We start from the raw sequence: 22,712 nt of genomic DNA on the forward strand, positions 1-22,712 counted from the left end.
TGATCATTGTAAAACATCACCAGAGTTAGAAATATTATGGAATAGCCCTATGAATACTTAAAATACAAACACAAGCAGAATACTTTTTGTTATTCATTTGTTTTGGTTGTATACAACTCTTTGTGACCCCTTTTGGGGTTTTCTTGGCAAAGATACTAGAGTGGTTTGCCATTTCCTTCTCCAGCTCATTTTACAGATGAGGAAACTGAGACAGATAGTGTTAAGTGATTTCCCCAGGGTCACACAGCTAGTAAGTGTCTGAGGCCAGATTTGAACTCATGAAGATGAGTCTTCCTGACTTCAGGCCTGGCATTCTATCCACCGTGACACATAGCTGCCCACTTACCAGTCTGTGAAAAGTAGAAAGTCAAAGTTGACCATACAGATAGATTATTTCCTAGCTTCTGTTTAATATACTTTACTTTGAGAAGGAGGATGCAAGCTATGATATGGCACTGTCCTCAGCTGGGTGATGAGTAGGCATCCTGTCTCTATACAAAAACTGTACAGCAGTCTATCTAGAGATTTCACATCAGCTTTAAAAATAAAGAATGTGTTTGAAACAAGTGCAAAGTTCTACAAGAGAGAACAGGGAATTGGAAAGAACATTACCTTTTTAACATGAAACACATTTTAGCAGGTATATGTCAGTTTAAAATGATTGCTAATAAGGTCAGATGCATAATAATTTAGGTCAATAGATAGGTCATAATAAGTTAATAGATTGTTGGATCAGGCATGTGTCAGTTAAAAATTATCCCTAATAAATTTGGATGCATAGTAGTTTAGTCAAAGATTAATATTATTGGAGCTGGAGGGACATTACAGATCATGTAATCCAGCCTTCTAATTCTCTATATGGGGAAACTGAGACCCAGAAAGGCTGTGACTTGTCCAGGGTCACAAAGGTAATTAATGGCAGATCTGAGAATCAGAGTCTAGGATCTTGATTTCTAATCCAGAGTTATTTTTGCTATACCATGGACATCTGAATACAAGTACAAGTAGATTAAAGCAAGAATACTAGCAAAATAGTTATATCCCATACATGCAGAATATCTTGTAATTGATGAGAATTTGAACTTAGCCATGAATTAAATTTTGTGTGTTCAATTTCTTGCAGGTGGAACCGAATAACTATCCCCCTCCCTAATGCGGCACTAACCAAGGACACCAGGATTCGCTGGAGACAAATGGGCCCGATCCTTGGAAACATGTGGGCGATTGATAATAGTTAGTATTTATGCCTATTATAATCACATACCATTGATGTAAACTCTTCCTGCACTTCTGCTAGTTCAGCACAGACTTCATCACATTTGGAAGTTATAGCCCTGCAATTCATTAAACACTCTTTCTTCCTTTGTGCCTATGCTTTCTGTTAGGAAGCCCAGGGATGAGCAATCAGAAAAGGCAGTGGAGTCAGCAATAAAAGGTCCTGGTATTTTGCAACATACATAATTAAAATGTTTTTAAAGCCCCGAAACTCAAACTCCCAGGCTTGATGACAAGGGATAGCCTAACATTCCCTTCAACTGTTTACATCGAATTAACATAAGTATATCCCACACTGCGCTATTAAAATAAGGCCTATTCTTCTCTTAGTGGCTGCCACAACATCTGGGATGCTCATATGCTAAACACAGAAGACCTTCATAAAGAAACACCATCACTATAATAAAATGCAAAGCCTAAATGATTCATGAGAGTGTAAATATGCCATCCATACTACGTGCAGCATCTCTCACAAATGTCTTTTCCTTTCTATCCCCGTGGCCACCCCTCAAGTATAGATCAGCTGTACTGTTGCAATAGACTCTTAATAGGACTTCCTGCCTGCCCTCCCACAACCCCTCCAAACCTTCCTTAATATTGCTGCCAGACTTCTATTTCTCATATGTAGTTCTAGTCTTCCCTCCACAATGTTCGATCTTCAGTGGCTCACTATTATTTACCAATTAAAGTTTAATCTTCCTTTCCTACCATTCCCAGCATCCCACAATATAATGCCAACTTATGTTCCCCACTTTATCTCAAATTGCTCCCCTTCATTAATTTTGTGTTCCAAGCAAATTGAACCAATCTCTAACCTCCAAATACATGTTGAACTTTCCTGCCTCTGTACCTTGGCTCATGCTTGAAACATCCTTATTCCAATCTTCACCTGTCACATTTCTACTTGTCTTTTAAAGTCCAGCTCAAATGCACCCTCTACCATGAAGTGTTTTCACCATCAGGACTCAAATAGCACATAGTTTTACAACTCTCTAATGCAAGTACTAGAGTGGTTCAGTTATCTATACATGCTTCTGACCCCCTTACTAGACTATAAGCTCCATGAGAATGACAGCCTTTTCTTATCTAAAATATTTATGGTACATTGTGCTTTATGCCTTAGACACAAGATAAATGTTTGTTGAATTGAATTTGGGAACCTCTCTGAAGATGAATTTATTAAAATACATGAGCAAATTCCAAATACAGGGAAGTTAACATAACTCTTTGGGGAAGAAATTGTAGTGTCCTGCTTATAATCAGTATTTGTTCAGTATCTAATCTGTCCCCAACAGTGTATGATGCATTGTCACTGTGAGTTTAAACAAATGAAATGATAGTGGTTAATAGTGTGGCCATAATGCAAACCTGGAAGCAGGAAATCTTAAATTCTGTTCTCAACCAAGGCAGGGAACTGCCTCAGGGCTCAACCTAAGCAACTCCCTCAAAAGAACAACAATAACCAGCTCTCTGTCTTATCTGCAAGAAGGAAAACATGACATTTGCCTCCTTCTGGGAATTGGTGAGAATTCACTAATGAATGATTCCTTTTTCCTTCCTGATCCCTTCTGAATCCGAGTTCTTTCTGAAAATAGAAAATTGTATGTTAAAATAATATAATTGTGAAGAAAAGCAAACTGGTAGATATCAGTAGATGTCAGAATTTTGTTAGGGATATATACATATATGTATATGTATATATATGTATATACATACATATACATATATGTATGTATATACATATATATGAGTGTGTATGTATTTTATTATTATGGACTCAGATTCAGTGTCTGTGCTGCTTAATTACAATTCAGTAACAACCCTGCAAAAAAGTTTATGCAAGAATTATGACTTCAGTTTTACAGGTAAGGAAACTGAAATTCAGGGAGAGATGGGATTAAACCCAAGTGTCTTGATCTTAAGTCTAAATTCTCTTTTTTCTGGATTGCCACACTGCCTCTCTCTTTAATTTTTTTTTGTTTTGTTTGTTTGTTTGTTTGCTTTTTTGGTGAGGCAGTCAGGGTTAAGTGACTTAGTGACTTGCCCAGGGTCACATACCTACTAAGTGTCATGTGTCTGAGATGAGATTTGAACTTGGATCCTTCTGACTCCAAGGCCAGAGCTCTATTCACTGCACCACCTAGCTGCCCCTCCTCTCTTTTTTTTTATAAGGAAAGAACCTTTGGAAATTTCCTAAAAATATTAAGACAACTAGGTTGGTACTTAAAACTAGCCTGTAGTTTACAAAGAGGAAAAGTCCACTATTGTTATTTGTAAGTTTCAGGTAAGGTTGTTACTATTCTTCTGGGGAAAAAAAGATGAAAATGGTGATACAGGGGAAAATATATATTTTTTCTTCCTTACCCTCAAGAAAAAAAATTTTTTTTGTTCATCATCAAGAAAATTTGCAACCTAAGATTATTCTTTAATGTATTAAAACTCTTGGATAGAAAATTGTGGTGACAAAGAACACTTTTCTTAAAACTAAATTTTAGTTAGTGCCTTGGAGGTATTCACTTTTAAATTCTGATGGAGACTTTTTTATAACTAGAATCAATGACTTTTTGAACTCTGTATGCCCACTTTAGTAGGTTTGGGGAAATACCTGGCATCACCTCTAGGCTGTGCTGAACTGCAGAATAAATTAGCCCATCTAAAAACCATAAGGCATGTATGCCTGGAGCCATTGAATTAGATGTAAATGGTACCCATTTACATATGGCAAATGGTTGTTTCCTTGGCTTCACATTTCCTGAGTGATAATTAGGTATACTGTGTAGTCCATTGGAGCAGCCAAAGGCTACTTATGCTTGGTAGAAGTACCACATTTGTCATCAGCTTCATCCATCCAAAAAGCAAGCACAAAAACTTATGCCAGCATATTGTTGATCCTGTTGTATCCTGAGGCAAGGCCAAGGTAGGACTGTACCACGAACAAGGTTCGACAGCCTGTTTTGGCACAGGCTGGGAAATGAGAAAAGGCAAAAGCTGAAAGGTTCCTATTTGGGAGGTGTACAGGCAGAATGGCTAGGTTGACTGTGAACTTCCAGTAGACAGAGATCATATGCCATGGGTGCTAAAGGTTATGTCTAGACAAGAAGCAGGAAGTAGTACCAGATTCAAGCAAAGCGTGAAGAGCAGGTAAAAAACAAAGCAACAAAAAAAAAAAAACATGATCTTGGGGTTAGGCTTGGGGTTTGATACTGAGAAAACAGAAAGCATCCAAGCTTTATGTAGAATTTGTAACTTACAGCCCTGTTCTTATGGACACTGGTGTGTTCTTAGTTCCACATGTTGAGAAGTAACATGACATAATGGATAGAGAGCATGGCATTTGGGAGTCAGGAAGGTATGGGCTCAAATTTTGGTTGAGATACCAACCAGCTTTGTGGCACTTAGCAAGTGACTTAACTTTTCTTTAACTCATTTTTCTGAGGAAGTTGGACTTCATGACCTCAAAAGTACCTTTCAGTTCTAATTTGTGATCTGAATTTGGATTTGTAACTTCCCACAATCAGTAGAATATTGTGCTTTTTAAAAAGAATATGTTGTTATGTCAACATCCTTGGGAAAATAATTGTTTTTAAACTGTTCAAGAAATGTGTTATTCTCCCCAAGTTGATTAACATTCAGAAATATTTTTAAGAACCATAGGTAATTGGTGGTCCAATTGTGCTCACATATAGAGTTGGAAATTTCAAGAAAATGTATCTCACTTGATCCTTTGACATATCCATATACCCTTTTGTGATTCTTCTTTTCCCAAAGAAAAAAATATGAACCTTATAAAAATATAATGACTCAGAATAAAAATATATTGTTTTAAGTAGTTTAAATGGTTTGGTTGTACAAAGGAGAGTCAATCACAAGTGTCCTCCTCTATTCTTCTCTGTGCACTATATATCAAAATCTTGAAAATGTAATCTGTGAACTCTAGCATGTTTGTAACCTAAGCAATTAACTTGTCATAGAATGTACCATATGTCACCTTCAGTTTCCCTGAACTTCCACAAATAGGGGCTATATGCCATACATATAAAGTATAATATCTCATTTTTTTGTTTCATAAAATTATTCCACGTGTGGGTGATGATTTTAGCTTTTCCAATACTATAACTTTTATTTACACAAACCTTTGTTTTCCTTTGGCAGTTTATATTGGTCCATCATGCCTCAAATTCTGCTCTGGAAGAGGACAATGTACTCGAAATGGCTGCAAGTAAGCGCTCTAATAATAATATTTGTAGGTTTTAAAAAACATGTAATTTGTGTTGCAAGCCACAAATTGTTATGCTTTTTCAGGTTAAGTCAGTTGGATTCTACCAAGGACAAATGCAAAATTTGTTGAACATAAATTCATTGCTATAAAATTGTTATTATTATGTATTCTTTGTACATGGAGTTGTGTTTCAGTTTTCTATATGTTAAACCTAGAAAAAAATTTAACCAAGCATTCCATTTTGTAATCTATTGAATTTCAGATACTTTGCTATGTACTTTCTGCTTGCCAATCCAAATCATTATGCTGTCCCTCCATTAACTTGGTCCATTCTTTGAGTGTTCTTGAGTCATTTTTTAAAAAAAAAATTACATGGAAATGTTTTCTAAATTAGCTGCAAAAACAACCACTCACTCATATATCCAGGAAACAAAATAATTCAGGATGGACCTAATGGGTAGAATTTAGCAACTTTAATGAGAAAATTAATATTTTGATCTCATCTATAAGTTCATTTTCCTTTCAAGGAAACTTGTTTGTGAGACTTCTAATATACTTCCTGCCTTCATGCGATTTTTAACTAGTTTGGCTTCTTAATCTTTTATGTAAATAATGATATAAAGTGACTTAAGTGTATAGAAGAAGGAAGTATAGCAATTGATGAAAATGGTGATAAAAGCAAAATAAAATCTTACAAATCTAGAATTTTTAAAAGAATATTATAAACTATGCAAGAGGAAGGTATGAGAGATATTGCATACTATAAATGTTATATATTAGCAAATAACAGCCAGCATTTCTACAGTACGTAAAGTCCATGAAGTACTTCACATATATTATTTTTCATTTTATTCTCACTATGACCTTGGGAAGTAGTACCTATTATTATACTCATTTTACAGATGAGAAAACTGAGGATAGGAGGGTTTAAGTGAATTGTGCTCACACAGCTAGTAAGAACATAAAGTAGGATCCAAACTGTGGTCTTCCTTAATCCAAGTTGAAAACTATCCACTATCCTACCCCGCTCTTGTGAGTCATTTTCGCTTTGCATTTTTTGTGATACAGGTTTCTGTATGAAGTTCTTCTCTTTTTGTTCTATGAATTTTAATGTTCCCTTAGACCTATGGTCTCATCAGTGTGGGTACTGCCTATAGTAATGCAGATCGCAAACTCTATCCCCTCTCAACCTGTGCCATGCTTGTATAAGGCCTTCCAGAAAATCTCCTGATGTCTGCCCAATGTACTGAATACCTTCTTCTGGCATCAGAGATATTATAATCTAAATAGTAGCACATTAGTAATTTAATGGATAATCTCCTTTGGTCCATATTGGTATTTGAACTGAAGAGAAATATCTACACACCTCAGATTTATTTATTACATAGTACTTAAGCCATGTGCAACTGTGTATTAATTCAATGCATAGGCTTAACAGGCACTTGCTAAATTTCTAATCTTTGTATTTGACCTATATAGATTTCTGTCTTTGTCTATCGTATCATCCATTCTGCTTTTCCTCATCCTCCCCATACACACATTCCAAAAATTGAGAATAATTTAAGGGACATTCATTATGGTCACTCAGGAGCATCAATGCATGTTTCAGACATGACATTTATGAGAATGGACAGCCAATGCCAACATTTCAAAATATTTTCAACCATCCAGCTTCCAATCAAAAAGAGTTCCATTGAAAATGGAATATTTAAAAATACGAGAAAAATTACAAAGATGTGAAAAAGGTTTCAGAGCAGACAAGCATGGTTTAATGGAAAGAGTGCTGGTATTTGAGTCTAAGGACTTGGGTTTGAATCCTGGCTCTGCCACATACTACCTGCATTACCTTGGGCAAACCACTTCACTTCTCTTGGCCTCAGTTTCCTCTTCAGTGAAATGAAAGGACTGAATTCAAAGGTATCTCAGTTCCCTTCTGATGCTAAATCTATGATCATTGGTTTTTAGGAGGAAAGCAAAATTTGCTTCATAGTATTTTCACCAAATTTCATCTTAAATGCCTTGGCAAAAAAGCAGATTCTTCACATCTAGAAGTGATTACCTGAATAACTTTTTCAGGTTTCTTTTATGTCTCACTCCTACATGGGTAATCCTTTCTCTTTTTAAGTTTCCACAATGCTATAAAAATATTAATTTTATATTTTCTTTATTCTGCAGTTCCTGAAAGATATTAATTTTGTGTCTCAATGTTGTTTTATCCAACATGCTAGAAAGCACTATTTACAAGAAAATATTTGTAAAGTAGCATCAGTGAATTTTTTCCTCAAAAGCTTCGACATAGTATTGATTAGATTTTATTAAAATAAATATCAATGTTAACACTAATTGTTTCAAACAGAAATATGAGTAGTCATTTTAAGCCTTCACTATTTAATCTCAATAATCATTCCTATTATATAGTGCTTTAGGGTTTGCAAAATGTTTCCCTAAGATCAGTTCTATGAGTAGGTATTCCAAGTGCTACTATCCATAGATGAAGAAACTGAGGCTCAGGAGGCAAAGTTTCCCACCCAAGATCCCAGAGCTAGCAAATGTCATAAGTATGTTTGAAATTCTTGTCTCTAGTTTTCAAAGTCAAAGATATATTAGTATAAAATATTATCATATACAATGCATTAATCCCACACTCCATTGCTAAGTTTCCTTAGATATACAGGAGTATTCCAAAATACCATTCCATCAGGTCTCTATTTGTAGTGAGGAGGAAAAAAATGGGCTACCTAACATGTCAGCCATACATCTATGCCCATAATCAGCAAGGTTTTCTTTTAGATGATTCTGCTATTGTAATTTATTTAATGCATACTTATTATCCAACTGCTGTGTGAATGTTGTGAGCACTATGGAAGCTACAAATATAATAGAATGCAGGATCTATGTCTACCCAGAATGCACTGGTAAGGAAATAAAATGCAAACTTAGAGGCAATGTGGCATAGTAGAAAGAGTCCCAGATTTGGAATCAAGTGACCTCTGGGCACAAATTCAACATTTGACCTTACTGTATAACCATGGACAAATTATTTAACCTCTCTCCCTGGTTTCTTCATCTGTAACATGGAGTAATAGCTTGAAATCCTTACCTTATTAGGATTATTATGAAGATCAAATATTAATATATTCATAAAATGCTTTGAAAACTTTAAAGAACTTATGAAATCCAGTTATAATATACAGTAATATTACATGAGTGAATTCAAGGTTCCGCATGAGATATGAATAAGAAAGTAAAATATACCTAAGGGGATCAAAAAAGCTTCATAGAAGAGGTGGCATTTGAGTTTGACTTCAAGGAATGGAAAATTATCTGTAGGTGAAGCTTGGAAGGACATTCTAGGAGTAGGAAACAGTGTGAGCAAAGACAGAGCAATAAGTGTAGTTTCACTGTAATGTACAGTACGTGATTGGGGAAGGGCAGTGATATGAGGTGAGAATGTAAAGATAAGTTGATGTCAGATAATGGAGGGACTGGAGTGCCAGGCAAAAGAGTTTGCAGTGCATGCTGTCATTTGGGGTGTTTTGAGCTATGTAGATTCAGGCAAAATACTCTTAGTTTCTTTGGAAACTACTCATAATCTGATGGCCAACTATGGCATCATCCTTTGGGCATGTGTCATAGGATTGATTTGGGTTTTTTTACATTCCTTTTGACAATGAAATATATTTTGGATACATAAGTGACTTGAACAGGATCCCACAAAGATCTACTTTCTGCCAAATTCCATTCTGTAGTAAAGCGAATTACATTGAAATTTCAGTGTTCTTATAGGAAAGGCAAAATAGAAAAAATAGTAAAGAAGATAGTAGCAAATAGAAAAAGTGTGTGCGTGAGTTCCTGATTAAGAAATACTTCAGTCGTGTTTTGTTAGTTTTTGTTTTGAAACCACAAAACCTATTATTTCATTGGTCTAGAGAATTGCCTGTGAGAAAGTTCATTTAGCAATGCCCACTGGCTCTTGGTCTGCAACTTATAATATTAGGCAGTTGCCGGGGGCACTAAGAAGTACAGTAACTTGCTCGGGGTCACACAGCATTAAGTGTAAGAGGTAGAACTCCATCCCAGGTCTTCTTGACTCCGGGCCAAGTGTATGTTTACTGCACCACATCTCTCTCTTAAAGATAATTCCCTTCAAATCATTGGCATTCCTGGTGTTAAACTAAAAATACATTTAAGACAATGGTTTCTTGAGGTTGGCTCAAGTGCCCACATCAGTTCATATGAAAACAGAAAATGCCCGCAAACACAAGCATGCAGTGGCATCTTTTCTTTGGAGCTCCACCAACCTAGGATCCTGATTTCTAATAAGGACATCCACATGGATCAAGGGTTAGTGTTTTCCCATAAGACTGTTGGTATTCTGTGGGTCTTAAAGAGTCAAAACAGAGAGACTAAAGAACAGGATGCAGTTGTATTTTCCAGTTCCAAGTGACATAATATTAGCCCCTAAATACATTTCAAGTTAGAGCATAATCGTTGCATTTTACCTAGCTGAAATATATTACTTGCATTTAAAACATTATCTACAAACTTTCAATTTCTTGCCAAATATAACTCAGAAATAAGTCTCCTGTTCATGGAATTTGCTATGTAGTTTTGATATTCATCACCTTGAAGCAAATTACATACTTTGCAGACTGCACCTTTATTGAGTGACTTCCGGATAGAACTATGCATGAATATAGGTATGTAGAATTTGTCAAAGGTGCACAATGAATTATTGTTTTAATCATTGCCTTTTTTTATAGTACTGCTCTGCCAAGAATACATTCCATTAGGATATTTACAATCATCCAGACCCTGCTGACTCTTCAGATTCAGAGCTCTTGGAAGGCTAATAAGCTGCACTTACCATTCAATCAAATGCTTGACTTTATTCTCCCAAAAGTGGATTCAGAAAAAGCTCTGAAAAAACAAAAGGTTAAAATTGAAAGCAACAAAGTTTAATATTTAATTTTGTTGTATTTCTCTGACAGGTGTGACCCTGGCTTTTCAGGTCCAGCTTGTGAAATGGCATCCCAAACATTCCCAATGTTCATCTCTGAAAGCTTCGGAAGTTCCAGGCTCTCTTCTTACCACAACTTTTACTCTATCCGTGGTGCTGAAGTTAGCTTTGGATGTGGTGTGTTAGCCAGTGGAAAGGCATTGGTTTTCAACAAAGATGGGAGGCGTCAGCTCATTACATCCTTTCTTGACAGCTCACAGTCCAGGTGAGCTAAGAAATGAATGGCAGAGTGATATAACTAATTTAATTTTCTGATCTATGTATTTTCAAATTTTCTCTTATTTCCATAAAATGTTGCTTTAACCTTTCTCTAAATCATAATTAAGATTGGAGACAAGGGCTAATTTTGGGTTCATCCACTCTTTTTTTTTTTAGCAATTCAAATATTTCATGAATGACTTTAGGGTATTTATTACCAGCCAAATGGAAAAATATGAAATGTTAGCATCAAAAAATGTGTGCCAGAGCCAAGTGCAAATTAATTATTTATGTAGTTTTATTTATTTGACAGCTTGTGGTGGCTGATTATATCCCTTCCATGTCTTCCCTTCCCCCAGTACCTAATAAATAATGCAGTACAGTGATGATTGGCACTTTAAATGTGTATATGTCATATACACATATTTGTGTATGCATGTATGTTTTTATGAATGTAAACAAGATATGTATTCTCTTCTATTGCATATAATATTTTACATATATGTATACATACATATATACATATATGTATACATATTCCACACTGACATTAAAGGGAGGTAAAGTCAGTCACAAAGCAGTGTGGGAAGTTCATCTAAACTTGCCTGGAAGTCTTTTTAAAAGCAATAATGAATATAATATTTTGAAATGCTTATGTATACTCACTAATCTGCATAAATTAATTTTTATTCAGGTTTCTCCAGTTCACATTAAGACTGGGAAGCAAATCTGTTTTGAGTACATGCAAAGCCCCCAACCAGCCTGGGGAAGGTGTTTTATTGCATTATTCTTATGATAATGGAATTACATGGAAACTACTTGAACATTATTCTTATCTCAACTACCACGAGCCAAGGTATGTTGGACACAAAAGAGATGTAATGATAGCAGCTTCTTTCTGAAATCATAATATGTAATGATAGACTACAAATAGTCTGCCATTGAGTTTTAGCCAGGACAAAGACTAATGAGTCCTGGAATGATAAATTAACCATGTTTCTTTTTAGCAAATTCCATCCTGGCTGAGTTTCTATATTGTAAAGAAAGTGATTTTTTACATTAAAAATGTTTCATTCAGAGAAAGCTGAAATTGGTATAATCATGAAGTTAAATGTATGTACAAGTTAACAGTGATTTTTTTCTTTTATAAAACTGAGACAATTGAACATTCAAATATAGACCTAAATTACCAATTTTGTTGACAAGTTTTTGCTAATAAAATGACAATTCCAGAATCATCTTGGATCGAACAACATTATTGATTCTATTGATAAATAGTATCTTTTTTTGTGTATTATACTATTTTATATAATAGTTTTAACAAGTAGAAGTCCAGTAGATGCAGGGAAGTGTTTCTAGGATATATTATTTGTCATAAATAGAGGTTAAAAATGTATTTAGCACTCCACTTTTTTACCATTAAAGCCTTATTGGTGAGAAGGCTGCTATTTATTTAAGCATTTCTGGGTCTTTAATTACAGTTCTAGAATGTAAAATTTCCTTGTAGTATGACCAAGTATGCCTATACAGAGGTAATTTCAGATATATTGGGAAGTATTTCTTCATTTTTCAAAAAAATACTTCATCAACCTCCTCATAGACACTTGAAATTCATTTTACACAATGAAGTCTTCATTCCAAATTTAGGACTAGGGAATGACACACAAAACTTAGGAGAGGTAACATTGGTTTAATCCACGCTAATGAAAAGTTGACCAAAAATTCTTTTCTAAAAGAACCTTTCAGTAAGAGAACTGTACTTGTCCTCTGAGAAAGATGATGATAAGTATAGAGAAGGGAGGAAGGAAAAAAAGAAATAGAATAGCTCAGGAACAAACTTCTCCTACTTTAAAATTTTACTTAAGTCTTGCTTTTACAAATACAATAAAACTTTTTTACTCAAATCAAATGGAGTTGTATCCTGATTGGATGGATGATTGGAGAGAGAGAGAGAGAGAAAGAGAGAGAGAGAGAGAGAGACAGACAGACAGACAGACAGACAGACAGACAGGCAGGCAGGCAGACAGACAGACTGACTGACTGATGCATGCATGCAATCCAATATATATAAGAATGTATTGGATACAATGGATTTGTTTTACCCTTTGAGATTAAAAGAATTTGAATTTATACTACCAGTAATAGTAAAGCTAAATTCACCATTGTTTTTTGGGAGAAACATTAACATAGTACATCTATGATATGAGAAGAATCTAGAAAAAGAATAGACAAATATAATAGTTGCAGTAATAATGATTAAAATATAAAGCAAGTATTGCTCCTATATATTGTCCCCAAACACTAATATTTTCATAACAAGAATGACAGTTACAAAATTCTATTATCAGTCTATATCTAGAAATTTAATTAATCTTTGATGATACTAAAAATAATTACACATTCAATGTTCTACTGCAAAGGTGCATTTATTCTTGCCTCCCATTTAACAGCAACATTTTTCTTCTAAGAAAATCATGACAATTTTTTTTGTATTAAGAATGTGCATAGTTTGAAAGATTAAGATTGCGAAAAAGTTTTCTCAGCAAGTTAAAAAAACACACACACAGTATGTATAACATTAAAAAGAAAAGTTCTCTTTAAACTGAATTCTATTAGAATTCTTCCCCCATTCCAGCCAGCATGTACTCATGCTTTCTCTTGGAAACTGATATCACGAAAGAGCCATTGCAAATTAGTCTAGAACACATAGTTTAGCATGTGGTCTACATACTGCAGTAATTTGCCATGTCTTTAATAAACAGTTCATGTTGTATAAATTCTAACTAGCAGAATTAAAGATATCTTGATGCTTTTAACCACTTACTGCACTATTTTGAGTAATAATGACTGACCGTATTGTTGCTGTTGTTCATTTGTTTGGAAAAACAGCGTGCCCTATAAATTAAATAAGCTGGTTGGTTTATGACTATGACTTGTAACTAATTTTTCATCAGCTCATCTGTTCTCTATGATTTATAAAATAAAGTATATTTCCCAACTTTATATAAAAATTAATGTCTGAAAATAGATGTAAGCATGGCAGTTGATAGTTTATTATATTTATTATAGTTATTCTTTTTGTTCAAGCTGATTGATATGTTTTAGGCACTAATTAGTACTTTTAGGAATGGAAAGCATTAAATTTCTGGAGATGTTCAGCTTTTTTAGGTTTTGTTAGGTATGGGCTTACTCAAGAATTTTTTGGTAATTTCAATTTAGCTTTTCTTCATAATTATATTATTTATAGTGTCTTGGCAATAGGAATCCACTTCCATAAAAAGTTATAAGAAACAATTACTAAAAACTGCACATCTAATCTTTCTTCCTCAGAAAAATTCAGGACAGAAAAAGGAGGTATACAGCCAATAGAGATTTCTGAAGTGGTCTATAGTTATACAATGATATGATGGTTCCAAAGTGAATCTTGCCAACTTTTGGCCAAACTAATGACCATTTTCACACAATGGCAATACTTCATTATGTTGGTGAGACCTGGGAAAGACCTTAGCTTAAAAAGGCCAAGATTTCCCACTGCATCTGGAGCCATCTCCAGTCATCCTGATCTATATCTTGCCACTAGGTCCAGGCTGGTGACTTTGCACAGCCCTCCCTCACTTAAATCCAATCCACTTGCAAGTCATGGCATCACCTTCCTGCTGCCATGATCCTCTTTGAGAACAAAGAACAAACAAACAACAACAACAACAACTCTTCTACTATTACTGGTTTGCCTGACTTTTCAGAATTAAATGTTTTTGAAAAGATGCCAATAAATTGAATTTTCATAGACCAAAATCACATTGGACATTGATTTTCATAATGGAGTTTTGCTCCCCAGTGGAAAAATTGCTCCAAGAAATGATAAAATTATAATAGAATCAGGAAGTATTGTTTACAGGAAAATGATCTCTTTTTAAATACATGAACTATAATCAAAATAAGCTAGGTAATGTTACAATGCTATATCTAATCTTATGTTCATACTTAGCAAAAACATAGCTTAAAAGATAAAGACTAATGACATTTTAACTGAACACATTAGTTTGGATAGCATAGGCTGCTCCTCCACCCAGAATCCACTCTCTTCTCATCTCTACCTCATAGAATCCTTAGCTTCCTTAAAAACAACTCAAATGTCACTTCCTGTGGGAAACTTACCCTGATCCCATCAATTGTTACTTTACCCTCCCTTCGTCCAAGGAATTTTTTTCTTTTGCAGAATTTTGCCTTTAATCTTCTATACCATTGTGTTTCCCCACCACCACTTCCAAAAAATCCAAGTTTCTTAAGTGCAATGTTTGGTTTTGACCTCATCTTCCCAGGGCCTAGAGCAGTGTCTGGCATATAGCAGGCATATAAGTTATAGGAAATGGACTTCTGGTTTCATTGGCATAGAGAATTCCTGACTAAGAGGACTCTCTCTACCAAGGCAGGTTGGCACCTTCTCTGTTCCTTGTGGTTTTAGAGAATTGCCTAGGGCCCTCAGAGGTACATAACTTACCAGGTCACAAAGCCAGCATATGTCAAATAATAACATATTATTCAACTATTAAAGTTGAATAGTTGGGCAGAACCCTATAGATTAACTTCCATGGTATTCAACAGTGATGTATCATATGATATTAATTTAGTCATTAAAGAAACTCATGAAGTTGCTACTACATGAAAGGTAGCCACATGCTGTGTCCTAACTTTTGAAGAAATTTCAATGGCAGAGAAGGAACCATCTTTGTATCACCACAGCACCTACAACAGTATCCTGCATAAATGAATCACTAAACATTAGTTGAATGAATAGCTTAATGAATATGTGGAATGAAGTAAATAGATTGATCCTGAGTAAAAGAAAAATTTTAAAAATAAATTCTGTGATTTAGAACATAGCAATGAATTAACAAATAAGAAAACACATCTACTATAACACATAACACTAACTAAAATCATAGGAGATACCATTTATTGAAATATATACCCAAAAGAACATAAAAATTTTATGTAAGGGGTTGATATGTTTTTTTCTCTCATGATTTCATCCCTACTGAATCTTTTCTTTACCTTCATCATGTGCTTTGTCTCCATAATTCTTCTCTATTTTCTCATGTTATCATTTCTGTTATGTGTTCATTGACCTCACATTTAGCCTAGAACTCACTAGTCATTTCAAGAGTGTTTTTGCCTATCAATTTAATTCAATTAAATAATATTTTCATTATTGTTGTTATTATTAAATGCTTACTATCTGCCAGGAACTGTGTTAGATGCTAGAAATACAAATATAAAAATTAAGTCACCCCTCTGCCCCTAAGGACCCTACATTCTATCACAAGGAGGGGGAGAGGAGAGAATTTGGGGACAATATGAAAGTGAAGATAAAATATATACCAAATTCAATGTAACTTGATAAAGAACACTAACAGCTAGGAAGAATAAGGAGAAGCCTCTTAGAAAAAGTAGTACTTAATCAGAGCCTTGAAAGAGGATGGGGAATATAAGGAGCAGAGGTGAGGAGAGCCTTTTAGACATGAGAGGTAGCCTGTCCAAAGGCATGCAATCGTGAGATAGAATGACATGTATAAGCAATAGCAAGGAAGCCAGTTTAGTTAATGTGTATGTGAAATGGAATAATGTTTAATCAACTTGGAAATATAGACTAGAGCCAAGCTTCGAAGGACATTAAGTATCAAATAAGAGTTAGTGTTTTGTCCTAGATCTAGTAGGGAGCCACCAAAGCTTCTTGAGTAGGGGAGTGACATGGTCAGACCTATGCTTTAGGAATATCAATTTGGCAGCTTTTTGAAGAATGGATTGGAAAGGAAAGAGTCGACACAGGTTGACTAATTAGGAAACTAACACAATTAGCTAGATGAAAGATGATGAGCACCTGAACTGGGTTGATGGCAAGGAAACAATGCAAGAGATGCTGTGATGGTGGAATAAACAAGGCTTAACCACTGATTGGATATAAGAAATAAGTAGGTAAGTGAGAATAGTGAGTAAAGAAGGTTACTAACCTCAATGACTGAATGGATGATAGTGCCTTCAACAAAATAAGGAGCTTAGGAGGAGGAACAGCCTTAGGAGGAAGATGATCTCTTCTGTTTTACACATTCTGAGTTTGAAATATCATGGGACATCCCACTTAGATGTTCGACAAATATCTGAAACTCAGGAAAGTGATAAGATCTGAACGTATAACTCTTTAAGGGTATTGGCATTAAAAATAGCAATTGTGAGGGGCAGCTAAGTGGTATAATGGATGGGGCACTGGCCCTGGAGTCAGGAGGACCTGAGCTCAAATCTGGCCTCAAACACTTAACAGTTACTAGCTGTGTGACCCTGGGCAAGTTACTTAACCCTAATTGCCTCATCAGGAAAAGAATTTTTAAAGAAACGGATTGTCTTTGGGGGCCGCTAGATGGTACAATGGATAGAACACCAGCCCTGGAGCCAGGAGAACCTGAGTTCAAATCTGACCTCAGACACATATAGCTCATTAGCTGTGTGACTGTGGGCAAGTCACTTAACCCTAATTGCCTCACACACAATAAAAAATTGTTTTTCAAAAAAAGTGGCAATTGTGTTCATGGAAATTGATGAGATCACTTAGAGAAAATGTAGAGAGAAGAGGGGATCTATGACAGAACCCCAGAGTATGCACATATCTAGGAGGCATAAATAATGATCCTGTAGGTAGAATCTGAGGAGCAGTTAACATTAGGAAGAGAATTAGGAGAGAAAAATATCATGAAAACCCAGAGAAGAGAGAGTATACAAGAAGAAGAGGTGAAAAGTAGGGCCAAATGCTGTGGAAGTTCAAGAAGAATGAAGATTAAGAAAATGCAATTGAATTCAGCAATAAAGAGGGCAATGCTGACTTTGGAGAACGTGGCTTCAGATGAATTGAGGCATCAGAAATTAGATTGCAAGGGGTTAAGAAGTAACTAGGAAGTAAGGAATGTAGATAGCTTCTTCTAGGAGTTTGGCTGTGAAAGGCTGGAGAAATGTAGGATGATTGCCTTAGAGGATGGCAGAGTCAAGTGAAAGTTTTTTGGGTTTTTTAAGATGAGGAAGACCTTAGCAAGTTTTAAGTAATAAGGAAAACTAAACATCAGTGAGAGGCAGAAATGATCAAAGGAGGGAATAGGATAAAGAGAGGGGTTGGCCTTGGCAAAAAGAGTTGCCTCTTCCTCAGAGACTGGAGAAAAAGGGGGAAATGGGAGAGTGACACGAAGGGGGTTGAAATGTAGACTTGAGAAGAGTGAGCTCATAGTGCATGGCCTCCTTTTTCTCCATAAAGTTTGAGGTGAGGTTCTCGGTGAAAGGAGAGGATAGGAACATTCTTCACCTTACCTCAGTCTTCTTATTTCTACACGAAAACTTTCTGTTCCCTTATTAATCATAGGATTTAGATTGGAAGGGACTTTCAAGTCTCTGGTTTGATCTGGTTTGGGGCTCCTCATGGCCAACTAATCCTGAATCTGAGGTAAGCCGCAGTGTTTTCTCCACTTTCATCCTCAGGCCACTGAACTGCTAGTTAAAGTCACGAAATTGCCAGATGAGCTCATTCTACAATCGTGCGGTTTAAGCTCAAGTGGAACCTCCTTGTTTCCCAGAAATCCTTTTATTGATTCTGTGCCACATTTCACAGGAGCTATTCAAAGCTTTTCCACCTTCATCTTATGTTTAATCGATGCTCTGAGCAAATCTTTTCTCCTGCTCTGCAGAAAAAAAAAATTGATACCATCCAGTCCATGTTCCCTCAGCTCATCTGTTGTATTTTCAAACTTCTCTGTATCTTTGCTCAAATTTTCTTTGTTCTTGTATCAGAATTCTTTCTCACATGCTCTAAAACTTTGTTTAATCAGTTTTTCAGTGTCACGTATCTTTAATCTCTCTTCCTTGGCTCTTTCCAGGTGTGATTAGGTATTGAATACTCATTAAAAACCCTCTTTACTACTGAGACGACTTCCCATGGCTCTCCTTCACAGAAAAAACACTGGACTGAGAGTTAGAAGACATAAGTTCAAATTCTCCAACTAACTGTGTAACTTTCAGCAACTCATCTCAGCCCTCTAGTTCTCAGTTTCCTTATCTATAAAATGAGAGGTCTTTAATTTTTATTTTATTTTATTTTATTTTTTGGCTAGGCAATGGGGCTAAGTGGCTAAGCCCAGGGTCACACAGCTAGTAAGTGTTATGTGTCTCAGGGCGGATTTAAACTCAGGTCCTCCTGAATCCAGGGCCGGGATTATATCTACTGCACCACCTAGCTGCCCCTTTAATTTCTTGAAAAGTCTAATCTGTGCATCCATTACCTCATTATCAAATCATCACATGTCATTGTTCAGTCATTTCAGTCATGTCCAACTCTTTGTGACCCCTTTGGGGGTTTTCTTGGCAAAGATACTAGAGGGGTTTGCCATCTCATTTTCCAGTTCATTTTACAGAGGAGGAACTCAGGCAAACAAGGTTAAGTGACTTGCCCAGAATCACATGGCTACTAAGTACTACGGCCAGATTTGAACTCAGGAAGATGAGTCTTCCTTTCTCCAGACATGGCGCTCTATCCACCAAGCCACCTAGCTGCCCCAATTGTTATGTAACATTTTGCAATTTGGGTTTTTTGATAATAGCAGGTCACATTTATATGATGATTTAAAATACAGAAGGCTTTTTACATGTATTATCTCAATTGATCCTCAAAACAACCCTGTGAGTTAGGTGCTATTATCCTCATTTTGCAGATGAGGAAACTGAAGGGCAGAGAGGTTAGGTCACTTTGCTAGGATCATCCATCTAATAACAGTCTGAAATGGAATTCGAACCCAGGTCTTCTGTGTCCAGTGCCCTATCCTTATGCTATGCTACTTCTCAACAAAGGGGAATAAGAGTACACAAGCAACAAGGAGAATGGCAGAGTCAAGTGAAAGTTTTTCGGGTTTTTTAAGATGACGAAGACCTTGGCAAAGTATATAAAGTGAAGACCCTGTTTGTTTTCTCTGAATCAAATCTATCAGCCTGACTTCAAAACCATGTTTCTTCCTTGCTATTTAAATTTTATTTGATACTGGTATTAATTTCTGCTTCTTATTTGGAAAAAAATTTAGGTATAGATATGATCTCAATACTCCACAGTTCAAAAATCATGAATGGCTCCCCACTCTCTACCAAAGTGAAAACTTTTTGTTTAGTATTCAGAGCTTTCCACAATCACTCTAGTACCAGCCTCATTTACCAGCTTTGTGGTACTCTTTCCTCATGTCATCTTTTTCTGCTCAGCTCAGCAGAAAATTCCCATACCTTCACATGTGTGCTTTTGTTCAAGCCATTATTGTTAGAAATACAAATTAATTTTTTTTCTCTTTGAAGTAAAAAAGGTGTGAAAAATATTTTGAAGTGAAAAACAAAATATCTTCTAAGCTTCCAAACAAACCACTTTTTAGGCTAATATTAAAGCAGGAGGGGCAGTGAGGCTTGGCAGTCAGAAAGCCCTAAGTTCAAGTCTCATATCTGACAAAGATACTATCTGAGTGACAAGCAATTATTCCCTAAAACTCTGAGTTGTAAAGAAGTTGTCCTTTCCTCAGTGGGAGTTCCCTATAGCAATAAAATCATGAGTCTTGTCCAAATAAAATAAAAGCTTCATTTTTTACTGCAAAATAAATTTCTTTCAGTTCATTTTGAATATAGTAAAAAGAAATAGAATCAGCTATTTCATTTTTTAATAATAGATTTTTCTTTTTCACTTGCTTTCTTCCTAGAATATTCTAAGTACTAGTATAACATCTTGTTATACTAGTATACAAGTATAACACCTTGTTATACTAGTATACAAGTATAACCTTGTAAATGATCTACTAATTATTTTTTGTTGTTAATCAAAATGAATATGGTCATTTTATTTTATCCTGTTTCTATATAACCATGCTTTTTAAAATTATTTTTTGCTTTCAATTTAAAATCTATGTAAGTATAATTTTAACTGTTTGCTTATTGATAACTGAAGATATAGCTTGATTTAATATGAATATGACTGAAATTGAATGGTTCAATTCTTCATTCCAACCAGAAAATCTGAAACTCTCTTTCAAAAAAATTTATAATAATCTGCTTCTGGGTCATCTAACTTGTCACTTTATTTTATGGTTTTTTTTTCACTTTACACACAAGGGGAAAAGTCCCCTCACTTCAGTGTGCATTTACTGAAATGCCTCTCTTGGTATTTAATTGTACACTGATGGAGACAAATGTTCCACTTGCCATTTGCTTCACATCTCACCTTGTGAATATATGTGAGCAGCATAGAACTGTGATTTATGGAACTCTCAAAAGATGTCATTGCAGTGGCAATTAATGTATGGTCCCTGCTGCTGTATACAATAATTGCTCCTGGAAATTAGATATTATTCTTAATTTTCCTTACCGTTTGTCAGGTACAGGTTTGTTGTCTTAGCTGCCATGACAGATCAAGTGACCTTGGCACTCGGTGCTAAACTCATGGGACTGAGGAATTTGACAGTTCCACCAGCACAAAATTATGTGTTTGACATGAAACTCATGTTGCTTTACCAAGACTATATGAATCCTTCTTACTTTGGAAAGCTGTGGCTTTAGTTTTAGGTTTCGTAAGAGCAGATGGATGAACACACACACACACACACACATATACATATTACAATACTGCTGATTTAATTCCTCTCAACTTAACAAACATTTATTAAGCACCTATTGTGTGTATCATAGAAGACAGTATTGCCTAGTAGTTAGCTGTCCTGAGATTAAGGAAATCCTGCTTCTGATACATGTTTACTATGTAGCCTTGGATAAATCATATAACCTCTTAGTAACCCACACAACTCCTTAAGACTCTAATTTACAGATCAGGTCTAACTTAATAGAGAAAGTTCTTCTCTGTGGGCCTTATACACCAATGAAATCATCAGCCTGATTTTTGCAAGTGTCTACCACCCTGTGCAAAGCATTGAGAAAGATGCAAAAATAAATAAGATGCTTTCCTGTCTGCCTCCTCTACTAAACAAAAAGCATCCCCGACACACATGGTAGAAGAGCAAATAACACAGGACGAGAGGATCTTGGCAATAAACAGCAAAAATACTTTGATACATTATATTTCATTCCATCAAATAATAATGTGATATAGATGTTGGCATTTTTTATTACTGAACTGTCTTGAACATGTTTTTTTTTCTTCTCCCTTCCTATCCTAAATTTCCTCTCCCTACAGAATTATTTCTGTGGAATTACCAGCCGATGCACAACAGTTTGGAATTCAGTTCAGATGGTGGCAACCATATCACTCCTCCCAGGGGGAAGATGTCTGGGCCATTGATGAGATAATCATGACTTCAATACTTTTCAACAGCATCAGTCTTGACTTCACTAATCTAGTGGAGGTCACTCAGTCTCTGGGATTCTACCTGGGAAATGTTCAGCCCTATTGTGGCCATGATTGGACTCTTTGGTAAGGATATAAATGCTTTATTGTAATTAGACAATCAGTTTTAGCAATTAAAAGATGCATTATGAAGGATTTATGGTGGTGCAGATTTGTATAAAAGTGGACTGGATTAACAAAAGGGGTTATAGAAATGCTCTTTGGAAATTTTTAAGTAAAATCATTTGTGTCATCTTGCTTAGAAGTAGGAGGATGGATTCTTCCAGCTCTCTGACTCTTTAAATATGGTTATAAAATATGGTTCTGAGAGAATTTTACTAACTTTACTACTGAGTACAGGGCAGGACTATTTGATTTCTCCAGATGAATCTCTTAGGTTGTTATTCCTTGTAATTGTCTCCAGAGTGCATATCACCAAATGTCCAATCAATGACCTAATCATAATTAGAGGTAAATTTTATACTCCAGTGCACAGAGAATTACCTTTGATGGGATTGTGCATGTACAGTGATTTCCCACACACAGCAGGATAAAATTTTTGCTTCAGAATTACTGCTAATGGAAATGAAAGTACAGCTGATCAC

At 35.5% G+C, this 22,712-nt stretch overlaps 1 protein-coding gene across 2 annotated transcripts in view; it reads left to right on the forward strand.

The window, feature by feature from the left end:
- Positions 1 to 22,712, forward strand: part of RELN (reelin) — a 548,072-nt gene that overhangs the window by 358,333 nt on the left and 167,027 nt on the right. For both annotated transcript variants that reach the window (XM_020984542.2, XM_020984544.2), the window contains exons 16-20: positions 1,124 to 1,233; positions 5,428 to 5,494; positions 10,486 to 10,719; positions 11,407 to 11,568; positions 21,958 to 22,194. In XM_020984542.2, coding sequence (XP_020840201.1) covers positions 1,124 to 1,233; positions 5,428 to 5,494; positions 10,486 to 10,719; positions 11,407 to 11,568; positions 21,958 to 22,194 — 810 coding nt within the window. The remainder of the gene's footprint in view (positions 1 to 1,123; positions 1,234 to 5,427; positions 5,495 to 10,485; positions 10,720 to 11,406; positions 11,569 to 21,957; positions 22,195 to 22,712) is intronic.

The sequence above is a fragment of the Phascolarctos cinereus genome, unplaced genomic scaffold (genome assembly GCF_003287225.1).
Source record: "Phascolarctos cinereus isolate Bilbo 61053 unplaced genomic scaffold, phaCin_HiC Scaffold_1;HRSCAF=81, whole genome shotgun sequence".
Classification (NCBI taxonomy): domain Eukaryota; kingdom Metazoa; phylum Chordata; class Mammalia; order Diprotodontia; family Phascolarctidae; genus Phascolarctos; species Phascolarctos cinereus.